At 41.5% G+C, this 15,020-nt stretch overlaps 1 protein-coding gene across 14 annotated transcripts in view; it reads left to right on the top strand.

The window, feature by feature from the left end:
• LOC116082704 (protein TMA23-like) overlaps window positions 1-15,020 on the top strand; it is a 414,563-nt gene that overhangs the window by 315,528 nt on the left and 84,015 nt on the right. For all 14 annotated transcript variants that reach the window (XM_031359601.1, XM_031359600.1, XM_031359589.1 and 11 more), the window contains one exon: window positions 4,777-4,978. In XM_031359601.1, the coding sequence (XP_031215461.1) occupies window positions 4,777-4,978 (202 nt within the window). The remainder of the gene's footprint in view (window positions 1-4,776; window positions 4,979-15,020) is intronic.

Raw genomic sequence — 15,020 nt, 5'->3', positions numbered from 1 at the left:
ATTCATCACCATGCCCAATTTTTTGCTGTGCTTTGGCTCAAAGCTCAGGGTGTGCTAAGTGCTGGTCAAGCATTCAACCAACTGAACTGCATTCCCAGCTCAGACGGGGAAATTTCTATTTCATTTTTTTTTTTTTATTTAAAGACAAGTATTTATGATACATGTATGGATGTGTAGACACGCCTGCATGTATATGTACCATATTTGTGCCTGGTGTCAGTTTGTGCTATCTCTCACACTATAATATGGATTGTTTCCATTCCAAGATAGACACCGACAGGTCCCAGGGTGCTTGCTTTCTCTGAATCAGTGACTGGAGAGTACAGGCTCACACTGTGCTGTGCAGAGGGAGCAGGAAGCAACATTTTGGAAGAAGACAGTAAGAGGCAGAAAGTGTGGCCTCAGGGATGTTTTTTATCACTTAAGTCTACCTCCAGCTTTCTATCTGTCACAGGTGTAGGTCTCTGCAGCCTTAAAATATGGATGAGTGTAAATTGTTCATGCCATCTCCAAGTTCTGATAGGAACTCCAAAACAAAACAAAACAAACAAACAAACAAAAAACAGAACAGAAATAAAAACATAAAAGCTAAGCAGAGCAATTGAGGGGCTTGTTGATTACATTGTTCAACTATATTAATATATTGCCCACTTTATTTAAATGGTCCTTAGTGTATAGCAATATATTTTATATATTAAATACCAGTGGTATGTGGTAAGGGAGAGATTCCATAAGCCACCTACATGTCCTACGACATTCTCAATCACACTACAGTACTGAAGGAAGGGTTGACTGGGACCTGGCATAGCCCATAAGGATGTGATGTGGCAGGGAGGGTCCCGCTACTCTGGTAGATGTGCATCACACTTTGAATTTTGTTCCTAGCATTCTGCTCCCGAAAGCCTGTTCCAACAGTTTGTTTGGGTAGAATCATGTGGTATGCCTAATCCTTCTATTTTGTGCGGTCGACCGACTTTCAGATCATCAAAGGACCATGGGCATTTGAACCTAAGAATTATTTCTTCCTCTCACCACATTTGAAAGAAATTAGATGGAAAAGAGGGCTGTTTCAGGAGATGCTCAATTGCCATCGCTGCTTTTCCCTGACTATATTTAAGATTACTTACTTCTCTGCATTTTTAAATGCAAGTAAAAGAAATAAATGTCTTAGTTAAAATGATCTAACAGAAGAAACAGATCTAGAGAAATTATAGGAGAATTGGTAGGTTAATAAACTGTTAATTATAATTTCCTTAGTTCTAATTCATTCTTTACAAATATAGATTAAAAGCTTAAAAAACATAGGTTAAAATTTATTTTGGGAGAAGGATCAACTGAATTTTAGAATTTATAATAGAATTTCTATTCTTTGAGAAATTTATATAATTTTAAAACCATATTTTCTCCTACTCCTCCCCTTAACTTTTCTAAGATAAACCTCTACCTTTCTAGTCATCACACCTTTGTGTCCTTTTTTATTTCAAATTTAAGAACTTACCAACTCCAATTTGTACTGTTCATATACCTTTGGGTATGGAGTCATCCACTGGAACATGCTCAACCTACCCTTAAAAAAAATATGACTCTCTCTCCTCCAGAAAGGTGTAGGGGGTCATGAACCACTTCCTACTTCATGTTGGAATGTTGTCTGACTTGATCTTGTGCAAGAAAACACAGCTACTGTTAGTTCATGGGTACAGGGGGCCCTTCCATGTCTAGAAGATAATATTTTGTTCAGATTCGTCCTAAGTCTGCCGCCTAAAATCTTTCTGTCTGTTCTTCCTTTACGGTCCCTGACTTTTGTGGAGGTGATATGATATACATGCTCCATTTGTAACTGATCATTTCACAGTCACTTATTCTCTGCATTTTGACCACTTACACATTTCTGAGTCAATCATCTCCTATAAAAAGAAAGTTCTGTGATGTGGTCTTAGAGCTGTGGTAACCTATGTGTAGAGAGAGATTCAAGTTTGGAGGGTAGCTTGGTGCTATGTCAATTTATTAAAACAATAGGTTTACCCCTGGGGCTTGTGAACTCCCCAACTCTTGATCAGATGTACAGTATCAGGTATATGTATGGAATAGGGCTTAAATTCAAATCAGAAGGTAGTTGGTTATCCCCGTAGTATTTATGCCACTATTGCACTTGTGAATATACCTTGCCATGCCTTTTATGTGGGGAGAAGGATGACAAAGTAGGATTTGGGGGTAAGAATAAGTAACCCTAAGAATGTTTAAAAGCCATTTGGAATATTTATATTCACATAAAAAGTTTAATTTGAACTATTATATTTAGGTAGTTACGATCCTCCCAGAAAGTCCTAAGTTGTTTTATAAAAAGCTCAGTGCTGGTATGGATGTCTGCTCTCAATTTGTTGCTTATAGGTGTCCCAGATTTCTCTTAAAACAGTGCAGCCTTTGTCCTTGGCTGTCTACCAAAACTAGAAAGGAAGGCCCTGTTGCTGAAGACACCACACACATTGGCCGGGACATGGATCACTAACAGGAAGCTTCCTTCTTACTGCCTAGCTCTTAGATTAGTAGAAGGTACTATGCTGGCCAGTGGAGGGCAAAGTGCTCAGTAGTCTACTCAGTTGTTAAACCTGTAAACTGTAAAACATCAAAATGTCCTTTAAAATTGTGTCCTATTTACCAAGTGGATGTCTCAGATTTCTCCTGTAATTTCCTGAAACAGATTTAGAGCAAAATTAGGGGAAATGGGAGAAAAAATAGGATGATGAACTCTGATTTAAATTCTGAGTTTGTAGCAATAATTATATATTTAGTCCATATTTTAAGTAGATAATCATGTGTTTCAGGGGAATCATTCTAAAAACTAAGCTATTTAGCTGGGCAGTAGTGGCGCACGCCTTTAATCTTAGCACTTGGGAAGCAGAGGCAGGCAGATTTCTGAGTTCGAGCCTGGTCTACAGAGTAAATTCCAGGACAGCCAGGGATACACAGAGAAACCCTGTCTCGAAAAAAAAAAAGAAAAAAAAAAAAGAAAGAAAAGAAAAAAACTAAGCTATTTGAGAGTGGCTTTCCCCAGCCTTTCTTTTAGTATGCTCATTCTCTTTCCTTGGTCACCCTACATGGTCAAGATTTCTTTATATCAACATGGAATCTCTCTTTAAGCAATCCTTAGAAAGTCTGTGTGTTGCCTTTCTCTTTGGGTTTATTTGTGTCTGGTCCTCTTGGAGATTTTCAAAATAATCAAAAAACACTTATGTCATAGACAGTGTTTACTGTCTTTAACAATAGTTTACTTTAAAAAATAAGTGGTGTGTTGGAACATGTGTATGAGAACCAATATGGATAGTAGCAGATTGAGTGTGAGACACTGCAGTCATTCTGCTTGGATCCAGATCCTAGTTCTGCCATGCTCTGAGCGTGTAACCTTAGATAACTTGGGCTAGCCTTGCTTTGTGTTTCTGTAAGATAAAATTAGTGATGATATTGACTGGTATGTGAGTGAGTGTGTGTGTGTGTGTGTGTGTGTGTGTGTGTGTGTGTGTGTATTTATGAGCTTAAAACAAGACTATTTCATATATATTAAATGTTGAAGCTATTATTACCACATAAATTTGTGAAGAACATTAAACCTTTATTTTGTGGTTATATTTCTTTAAAAAAAGACTTTTCAGTTTTCCTCTGTGATTTTGATCAGTTGCTTGGAGAATAACATAAGAAATAAGGCCAGCGCTGTAATCTTTCCTTTCTAACATAGTCATTGAGACATCTCAGTTGGCATATAGGACCCAACTGGTAGATGCTTTCATATGTTTGCAGAATCCATATCGTTTAACATCAATTACTGCCAAGCTCCAGTTTGTTTGTCTATCTTTGTGGTCTTAGATGTGCCTCTGGCTTCGTATCATCTTCTAGAAACTTGAAGGCCACCAAGGAGATCACTTGGTTTGCTTCCTTAGCTTCAGAAATCTTGTAAGGCTTTTTGACATGCAGGCTTGCAGTGTGTGTGGTTCTGGTCCTACTATGAGTATGGATGATGTCTCTCTTATAGTTTTTAAAGGCATAAATCTCAGTTCTTACAGACTCATTAAAGAATTTTATCTTCTCTTCCCCTCCCCTCCCTCTCTCCCTCCTTCCCTTCCCTCCCTCCCTTCTTTCCTACCTTTCTTCACATTCCATCTGTCTTTATTTTACTTTAATCATTTGGAATTGCCTCCATATTTTGCTTACAAACCTCCCTCCTAGTCTTTAATCCTCAACTCAAGCATTTCCATCTCCTTCTTTTTACATGTCCACTGAAAGACTTATAACACTGTCCACTGTCTTGAATTTCTTGTCTCGTATGACTTTTTAACTCTCATGTGTGCATTTTATAACTCCCTGAGGGCATAATACAGCCCCCTGTCCCTGGAAAATTCTTTGGAAGGCTGAGGACAAATTATTCCTGCTCAGTTAATTTCTCTAAAAATGCCACCACTAGGCAAGTCCAGAGGTGATTCTAAATCCAGTCAAGTTGACATGATTGACAAGATTAATTGTCATAGGGTTTGAATGAGTCTTTCCAACATGATTAGCACATCTTGTTCCCTGATAAATGTTGTCTTTATTAATTTTTCTCTGATTCTCAAATCTAAGTGATAACACATTTTATGAACATTGATTTTAGAAATCCTTTAGAGATCTGTACTTGCTTCCCTAGTCACATATAACTTAGTGTCCTTTGTAGGTCATGCCTGTGATGCTTTCTTCACGACCAAGTCATTTCCTGAGGTCACAACTGAACACCTTGTCACCTGTCTTCAGTCCATAGGTGGTTGTTTTTATTGTCCCATTGGCATGGATTTCTTCAAGAAGAGGAGGAGGAGGAGGAAGAGGAGGAGGAGGAAGAAGAACAAGAGGAAGAAGAAGAAGAAGAAGAAGAAGAAGAAGAAGAAGAAGAAGAAGAAGAAGAAGAAGAAGAAGAAGAAGAAGAAGAAGAAGACCAACAACAACATGTTGCATGGTGGTAAGATCCACCTGCCCTCTGAATGTTTCCCCTCTCTCTCTCTCTCTCTCTCTCTCTCTCTCTCTTTCTTTCTTCTCCCCTAAAATCCTGTCTTTAGTTCATTCTCTTGCCATCCCCTTTCCCTTCTTCCCTTCATTTCTCTCATCCTTCCCTGACTTTTACTTTATTGCTTTGACAGCTATGTTCTCGTGTTCCGAGGCTTATCTTTAGCTTGCTAGCTGAGGATGACTTTGAACTGCTGACTCCTCCCTTCAGCTCCCAAATGCTGTGATTGCATGTTTATCTATGTACAGTTTAAGCAGTGCTGAGCTTCAAACCCAGGCCTTTGTGCACACTGGGCAAGTATTCCACCAACTGAGATACATCTTAGAAATGTCTAGAGCATTTGTTTGAAACTGGAGGAGATATAGAGTTTTCTTATATGTGGGTGGTTAAGTGTAATTTAAATATAGCTTAAATATTATGCTTTGAGGCTATTAAAATTTCAGGTCCTTTTCATAGTGATGAATCAGAAGGAAGATGATGAGAGAATTCATAGCAGATGAGTTGTTCAATATTCAAACATTTATGACACTCTGTAGAATTTCTGATCCTAACATACTGTAGCTGTCACTCCAGTCTACACATTATAATCAGCATAGCAAAAGACAGACTCTTTCTATGTGTTCTACTGGACCCTTGCATTTGAGCTTTGTATTTCAAAGACTATTAGCATCAGGTATCTCCTGCCCCAGGTCTGATCAGTTGTCCTTCCCTGTTCCCAAATTGCCCTATCCTCCAAAGTCTTCTCTAGTCCATCTCCATGTTTACATTTGCATTTTATCTCCATTTTTACATTTGCCTTTTATCAGATTCCCTTTGCTGGCTTGCTCCTCTCAGTTGGCTGACTAGTCTTCTGTGATTGGTCCTCCTTACTGCTTCTATCCTTGTGAAATGAGTCTAATCATGTTTGTTCACTTGTTGTTTTAAAGCATATGCCAGCCTTTCTTAGCATTTCTTATATGTGTGTGGTCAAGTGTAATTTAAATATAGCTTATATTTAAATATAACCTGTGTGCTTTGTTTCTAGAATAGTCCCACTCCTGTGTTCCTTGGTGTCTCTGATTTGATGATGTAACCCTGATGCTAGATCTTGAGGTAGCTCTGTGGAAATGGATCCATTTAAATGCTTTCCTGTCTCCCTCACAACCTCTTCTCCTATCCAACAAGCAGTCTAAGTGCAGTGACTGGTCTACACCCGTGATCTTGTGGGCCCCTCATGACCTTTGAGCTTTTGTGTGTCTCATTTGTTCTCACTGATACTCCAACCCAGGTCCTTCCTGTGCTGTCCTACTCTGGCCACCGTTCAGCACTCTTCTGTCCATTTTGTGTTAACGTGACTGTTTTTCAGTTGGCTCCTGTTCCTCAGATGTAAGGAGCTGTTCTGTTTGGCCTCAACTTAAGCTTCAACTCCTTGACAATTGGTATATTTTTCTATCTGACCAAGACTGGTGATTGTTGATGGTAGTCCCTAAGTCACCTAGGAGATGACTCTTTGCTTACTTTGCATGTTAATTTTTTTATAGCTACCCAACAAATTAGTATAGATTTGATTCAAGACCAAGGTTATGATGCTGAGGTACTGCAAGTTGTCTTAGGCAAGAGCCCTTTTGCCATCTTTCAGTTCCCAGTGGAAGCTGATATTGCTTCATTGCTTAGTGTGTTGCCGAATCATTTCAACTTCTTGCTCCTCTTTGGTCTCTTTGCCTGTGTTTAGTTTGATCACTTACTGCCTTCCTCTTAAAAAAAAATATTCTCATGGTATAACTCAGAACTATCTTCCTATCTCAAGATGGCTACATGAATCACACCCACAAAGTCTTTACCAAAAAGCTACATTCTACGGAGAGGTGGATACTCTGATAAAATCTTTGCTGTCCACTCTGACTCTATTGAGTTAGGACCAACACGGTGGAAGGAGGGAACAGAGTTTTTGCAAGTTGTTTTCTGACTTCCGCGTGCATGGAGAAAACTGGTCCAGGTAGCGGGGTGAGGAGAGGGAGCAATGGGCTCTGGCCATTCTGTAGAAGTCGGAGATGTGGTGGGAATGGAGCTAGAGAAGCCAAAGGGCAAGCCATGCTCACTCAAGACTCAGCGATGGCCATGAGGTTCTAGGAGTGGCAGAAAGACTCACTTAAGAGGGTAAAGCATGGCATTGTAAGCGGATAAACTTCCCAGAGTTACCAGTGATTTCTTTTTATATTACTCTCTCCCTCTCCCTGTCCCTCTCCCTGTCCCTCTCCCTCTTCGTCCCTCCCTCCCTTCTTTACCCCCCGTCTCTCTCTCTCTCTCTCTCTCTCTCTCTGTGTGTGTGTGTGTGTGTGTGTGTGTGTGTGTTGTTTCAAGTCTTCTTTCAAAAACATCTCACCATCTGGTATTCCATTTCCTACAAGGACCTTACATTGAAGGCCTCCCCAGCAGCTCCACTGTTTCGCTTAACTAGGTCTTTCCTAAAACTACACATATGCTGACATGTGGAATTGCCTTTTCTTTGCGTACTAGTGAAACACTGCAGCTTTGCAAGCTTCACAGGCTCTGATGTTTCTCTTAGCCTCGCTCCCTTTCTAGGCAGAGTGAAGACCAATTCCCCCTGCTCACCCCCAGCTTTCTTTTTATACTTGTCTCAAAATCCTACCAGAGTGTGTTAATATTTTAGATTGTCAGAGCCTTTGCTAGGTTCTGAGTTTAATGAGAACAAGGACTTGGGTATTGTTTATTCTTTTTATCTTAGCTTGTCACATAGCTCCTAATTTTTTTCTGTAGTGCTAATCCATAATGTTCTTAATTAATTGATAAAATGTTAGCTTTCAATAATTCTGAACATCTTTAGATATATGCATATTTAATATCTTCATTCTAATTTCTTTATAGATCCATAGGTAAGTTGAGTATAAACAACTACAGCATTTGTTTCCAATATAGATTTATTAAATGGAAATGTCTTCTAATCTTCTATACTTTATGTCTTTTCGCTGTGTGTATTTGTGTTTTTTGTGGGTGGGGGTGGTCACCGTTCCTCCTTTGTTGTGGTTTGGCTATAACATGCTTCTCTGCTTCAGGCTCATGTGTTTAAAGACTTGGCTCAAACTGATGGAGGATGTGGGACCTTTAGGAGGAGAAGCCTCTATGGAGGGAGTGGGTGGTGGTGGAATGTCTTTGGAGTGACAGACAGGCCCTCCCTCTCCCCCACTCTTGTCTGTTTGTTTCCTTTTTCTCCTAATTTCCCCAGCCAGCTGAAGGGATGTACCCAACTGCCTCACTCCTCTCCTCTTCCAGGGCACAATGATGTTCTAGATCCCTAGAACTCACCATGCCCACCATAAACCTGCTTTTTCTTAGGTTACTTCTTAGGATTTGGTCTCCCACCCCCCAGAATATTAACTTTATTCTCTAAGAACCTTTTCTAAGCCAGAAGCACCACCACGTTTTCACTTGTCGCCTTGTCCGGCTAGAGTTAGGCAAGAGTTCGGGAATTTCATCTCTAAGGATTTGGGGTAGTATGTTGAAACAGAACTGTTTTTCTTTCCTCTTTTTACCCTGGGTGTTTTGTTTTGTCTCGAATAGATGTGAATTTTCCAAGGTTTCATCCCCCCATATAAGTCCCTAGGAGCTGGGGACCGAGTTGCCCGGCTCTCCCTGATGGCCAGCGTATGCCTCCAGGGGTATGCCTGGCCTGTTGCATAGCTGGCTGGCATGTGTTTCCTGTTTCTGCAGCTGCAAGTCTTTCAGACTCTTGTAGAGAGAGCTGGTATATTATTACATTGCATGTCTCATATTTATGAGAAACTCAAAGGGCTTTGAGGATTTTCTTTCAGTATCTAATCTTCTCAGGGCTCTCTGAGGTAGGTAGCAGGAAGTGTTATCTCCATTTTGCAGATGTTACAGCAGAGGCAAAGCCTGACCTGCTGAAGGTTCCGCGAGAGAAAATTCAAGGCAAGCAGAGCCTTTCAACCTCCATGTCAGAGATCTTGATGGCAGATGGCTTAAACTTCATTTTAACACCTCTGTACATTTTGGGTTTGCATTTATTTTTATTGCTGTGCCAAGTACTGCAGGTATAATGGTTATTTTTTCTTTAAAAATTTTATTACATTTTATTTATTGTGTGCATGTGCACCTACGTGCATATATATGTATGTCCTGATTCCCATTTGGAAGTTACAGGATAATTTTTAGGAGTCAGTTTTTCCCTTACAACATGTAGGTCCCAGGAACTGATCTTAGGTCTCCAGGATTGTTGGCAAGCACCTATACCTGCTGAGCCATCTCTGAGGCCCTGCAATACTAATTTTTCTATCTACTGTGTTTCCCCCTGAGATTCCTCATTTATTGCTCATATACTCATAAGTATGCCTTTTATATGTGTTTGTATATATATAAATAAAAATGTATGTTCTTGAAAATAACTTAATGTCAGGTTCAGTCAGATGAGGGGTTACTTGGTTCTGAGGACTCTATGCAAGTATATATAAAATTCAGCCTTATGGCATATCTGATAATCTAGAGCTTTCTTAGATGTCCAGCATCCTATGTGTGCATTATCTGCAGACAAGAAAACATTAAAAGATGCCATCTGAAATATTTTGAAATATGTGTGTATGTGTGTGTGCGTGTGTGTATATGTATAAAATATAACATGTACAAGGCATGGTGGTATATGCCAGTGGTCTTAGCACTGGGGAGGCTGGAGGGCCTAGAGTTTAAAAGCAGCCAGGACTACTACCCACAAAAACCCCATCTCAGAAAAACAAAGCCAATCCTACACCCTTCAACACCTCCACCCCCTCCCCAGTCACACAAGTAAGCAAATGGAAGAAACACTATGCACATGGATATCAGATACTATTGGGCAGGTGAAATGAGCATTTCCTTTGGGCAATTCTTTGCCAATGATGGCATCCTGAGGGAGAATAGATACAGTCGCATACACCTCCTGCCACCCCATTGCTAAGATTCTTTTAAAAATTCATTTATAAATCAGTTAGTAAAGTTTTATAAATTCATGTTGCTGGTACAGTTTTAAATCACCGTCTGGTCTTTTCCAGGGAGTGCTTGCAGGGGTTTGTGTAGTGTGGTCATGGCTTCTCTCTTTAACTGAGTTTGGCCTGTCTCTCCCTCTTTCACCAAGTGGCACAAACTCTGTATGCTCTTGCTCCCAGAAGCCAAGGAACAAGGAGTCTCTGCAGCTTTGTAATCTGACTGGCCCAGGCTCTTTCTACTATGGGATGGTGAGCAGGCAGGCTCAGCTGCTTTAGTGGAGTCATTGTCGCTGAGACCTCTGGGTGACTTCCTAAAGCCTGAGAAGGCTAACACCTAAATGGAGGTTGGGAATGGCAATGGCTCCCGCCCCCACCCCTGTGAGCTCTTCCCTCCATCCTCTCCATTTAAGAGTACCACCCAGCGGCAGTGGCTTTAGCCCTGAAACCATTTGGAACTGCTGGAAGAGAGGCCACCCAGTGCTTCTTCGAGCAGCTGGGGCTGCAGGTCTTCCATTGGCCACACAGAGAATGTTCCCACTTATCTACATGAGCATGGGTGGCCTCCATCCTTAGGCTAATGCGATTTCTCACTGTCTGGAGGTGGGTGCTATTGTCGTTTCCAGCTTGTTGTTTGAAGCTCTTTTCTGAGGCTCACATCTTCTGATGATTGGGAACGGGGTGGGCATGTGCTTTACCAACTTACTCCCGCTTATTTTAAGGACTCTGGAGTTGGCTAAAGAGATGGTGACTAACCTTCCCAGGCCAGAGGCCATGGATTAGACTGTAAATAGAGAGATCTGCTTCCTCCAGGTCCGCCCAGCCTGAGAAAGTTCCTCGCCCTGCTTCCATGTAAGCTGCATTTCCTTCTGCATCCTGCATTCCCCTCTTTATGTCCTGTGGGCTAAACCACAGACCTGAATGTGTGGCTCGCATTTAATGTCAATAGGCAGATTTCCTGCCTGGAGACTGTATGGTTGAACAAGTTGGGGGATGCCAGGTTTGTCTCTCCGCTAGCAAACTGCCATTTCTAATGAACATTTTATGAAGAGGCCTCCTTCTCTTACCTCCCTCGGTTGTGCTAAAAAGCAATGAAAACATACGAAGAACTGGATTCATGGTGTGTGCACCTGGCCTCTTTCGAGTCTCTGCAATATGTCATGCTAGTGATGCATTTATAAAGCAGAAACATCAGACTTATTCACAACAGCAGTATAGAGCTTGTTGGTTTCTCCCCCACATGGTTGGAAATCCTGGAGTTTTGTGAGATTTGGCAGGCTGAGATCTGAGTTCAGCTTTCCTTTTTAAATGATGTTTAAGCCATGTTAGTGAGTTCTTGGGGTCAGAATGACAATCAGAGACTCAATTGCAGCAATATATTTTCAGGTAATAAAATAATGTTCTTGGTGTAGGGAAAAAAGTAGGGCTTTTATTAGTTAGGGAATAAATGATAGTGTGCTAGGCGACATTCCTACTTGGTATCGTGTGTGACAACTCCGAAGTAACAGGCACTAATTTGTACATGGGGAAAGCCCGCTGATACTTGGTCCCCTATTTTGTGCAAGTCAGCACTTGCCTTACTAATGAACTCCTGTAACTGATAACATTTGTATTTTCCTCACTGATATTTTAGATTCCAACCAAGGTAACAAAAATAGTCCCTGTCTCCCCTTTTAATGTCATATAGTTCATGGAAATGGAACCAAAGAGATGGAAAACAAAATTTTCTCATGTTTTACAACACAGCTCCCCTGGGCCCCTGAGCCTAATTTGTTCTTAATAATTTTCAAAAGAGACTTTGTCTTACAGCTCCCAGCAGTCTCTGGACTGTCTGAAAGCAAGCTGCAGCCTGGTACAGGAACCCTGCCAATTCCTAGGCAGTGGAAGCCTCTGGAAAAAGTAGATTATTTTCCCCTGCAGTAGGAATGATTTAAGTTTTAGATGTGTTGTGTGCATGTGCGGGTATGGTGTTCATTTCACACAGACATACATAGTTGCTTCTAAGCTCCCTTGGTCCTGTCTGAGTTCGTTGTGTCTTGAGCGCAGAGTCTAACAAACAGAGGCCGTGTCTGTGGAGACACTGAACATCCTGCCTAAGTTTCAGCTCTTGTTCCAGGCCTCAAGGGACACAGACAGACTCGTTTTCCAGCTTGCCCTGCAGCTTCACAGCCCTCACAGATTGACACAGCTGCCTTTCTGTGTGTGTGTGTGTGTGTGTGTGTGTGTGTGTGTGTGTGTGTGTGTGTGTGTATGCGTGTGTGTAGTCTTGCCTCCAGCCTCTCTCCGTGTGGGGAGAGAGAGCCGGAAGAAGTGGGAGTGGGGAGATGAATTATTCAGCCCCTGCTAAATGCCAGGCTCCGCGCTGGGTGCCTCATGTCCATCTCACTGAAAAACAAGCCATTGATCATGGAGCATGAGGCATCCTAGACCTTCAGACCACACTTTGGAGTCAGACCACTAAAATTTGAATTATAAATTGTCCCACAGTTTCTCCACTCATTAAAGAATGTCTATTAACAGAACCAACTGCTATTGTTTATTGTTGGGTTAAAGAAATTACATTTGAGATTGTATGAAGGCCAGAAGACAGCCTGTGATGCAGTGCTTTGTCAATAAAAGGCACTGTGAAACAGAAGTGAATTCAGTTCTTCAGTTTCAGTGGCATGGATAATAGCTGGGGCAGGATTTCAATTCGGAGCTTAGAAGGGAGACCCTATGGCTACACTACAGTTTCTTTCTAATTACATTCTACTTGGTGTCTCGCATGTGTGGTATTACTCAGGAATAAACCAAATGTGCCAGAAGTTAGTATGATTTTAGATGCCACCTGACACTCTTCTTGGTCAGCAAACAGTCCAAGTGTGTGGGGATGTGACTGGATGAAATGGGGGTCTTCTGTTACCTCTGTGGAGCCATCATGGAGTTCATGATTCAGGGCTTATAACATAATTGGCCTGACCATCTTCATGGTAAATCTTTTTAGGATTGAATGAATGATCTTTTTTTTTCTTCAATATATTTTTTTATTTAAAATTTTTATGCTGCTCTTTAACTCCTTAAAGAGGGAAGCACTTGGGGGTCAGAGTCTGTGTTCTCTGTAATGTTTACCACAAGCATCATACTCACTACCCAGGACAGCAGGTTGACTTTCCCCCCACCTTTTCCTGGTAGCAGGGACAGGGCTGGGTGGTTGGAAGTGGGCATCTTTTATCTGCCTTGCTCATTCTGTTGGCTTTCTACGGGCTCTTCTGTTCAGAGCTTACATACTGTCTCCTAGCTCCTCTCAATTTTGCGGCGTTGGCTTGTACGTAAGCATGTGTTGCCAACTTTCGTCTCTTAAGAAGTGCTTCTACAGCTGTGGAACCTGTTTGCAGAGTTCTTAGGTGTGAGAAACATTACATTCAGTCTCCAGTAAGGAAAAACCAGAAAGGGTTCCTTTACTTTTGCCTCAGTCCCACCCAGTGGACCTACACATATCCAGTTGATTTTGGATGGGACTTTTCAATAATATTAAGATTTGTGTAAACTATAGTGGGATTTTGTCTAAGGACACAGGGTCTTTAGGGCAAGACAACACTATTAATAGAATGTGGATGTGTGTTGTATATTTGTTTTCAAGATGGAAATGTTTCCTTGAGGTTTTGGCATGTTCTTTGATACGTTGAAAGATGAGAAAACATCATTTTAGAAGCTCAGTACTTATACCATATTAGGAAATTTACAGTGCCTCAGATTTCACATTTAATGTTTTAATTGCCTGGTTTGGTAATAGAAAAATGTCAAGCTTCTCTCTTTCATTTCGAGTTACCACCACTTATTTTCCCCTTTGCAGCCGTGGGCTGTTGCCAGCTTCAACTTCCTGCCCTGGTCCCAGCCTGGACTGTTTGCTGAGCGAGGAGTGTCACATGACATCTGAAATGAGTAGCATACTGACTTCTGACACACTGGTTTACTCTTTGGTGATACCACACATGCAGTTGTTTCCTGTGGTGCTTGTAAATATCCTGGACTCGCATCTGACACCGAGCTGTGTGTCGGAAACCTTTAAGTTGCCTTTGAACTGAGGATGCTGTTCTGCAAGTTGACTAAAGCAGCCAAGAAATCAAAGGCAGCGCTGCCATCTTGGTCTGAGGGTGGGGTTTCAGAGGCAAGCCTGTGTACTGTGAAAGAAGGCAGCCAGATGCAGCTAGCTGGAGGCATAGACCCCCATCGAGTGTGGGGGTGGGCATGGGGAGGAAGAATGGAGCATTATGGTCTGTAGTTGTCCAGAGCAAGTTTCAAGAGAACTTTTAAGTTCTCTTGAAAGATTAAGACTCAACATAGGGTTCAAACTTGCTCTTAGTATAACTCCTTTCCCAGGTGCAAACAATGAGGAAAGACTTCCTTGAAGGAATTTGTTGTGGAAAGAACAGTCTTATGCACACATGGATTGGATGATGAGAAATAAACTGAGGGCACAATCTAGAAAGGTGCTCTGCCACTGAGTTACATCTACAGCCCCCTCTATATGGTATCATGCACAGTTGCAGGATATAGCTGGGAAGAAAAGCTCTTATGGAAAATTACAGGCGCTATCTCTGGACTGCCGAGAATGTGGATTACTTTAATTTTCTGTGAATGGCTATCTCTCAGTATTATTTTTGCTTATCAACTAAAATCATTTCTCTCTCTCTCTCTCTCTCTCTCTCTCTCTCTCTCTCTCTCTGTCTCTCTGTGTGTGTGTGTTTGTGTGTGTGTGTGTTACTCTTCACCTTGCTGTAACAAAATGCTTACAAGTATTAACTAACTGAGGGCGAGGCTTACTGGCTCACATTTGCAAGGGTTTATAAATGAAGCAAGTGATCACATTTCTTCTGCAGTTAGGAATCAGCAAGTGATAGGTGTTCGTGCTTGGCTCACTTTCTCCTCTTCACTCAGTTTGGGGCCTGGTCACTGGGATGTGCCATGGGAAGGTGCTGCCTATATACAGCATGGGCCCTTCTTCCTCAGTCAACCTTTTCTGGAAGTGCCCTTAGAGAGCTTCTCTA

Source organism: Mastomys coucha, unplaced genomic scaffold, assembly GCF_008632895.1.
Source record: "Mastomys coucha isolate ucsf_1 unplaced genomic scaffold, UCSF_Mcou_1 pScaffold7, whole genome shotgun sequence".
NCBI classification, from domain to species: Eukaryota; Metazoa; Chordata; class Mammalia; order Rodentia; family Muridae; genus Mastomys; species Mastomys coucha.
This window is presented reverse-complemented; position numbering and strand designations above follow the sequence as displayed.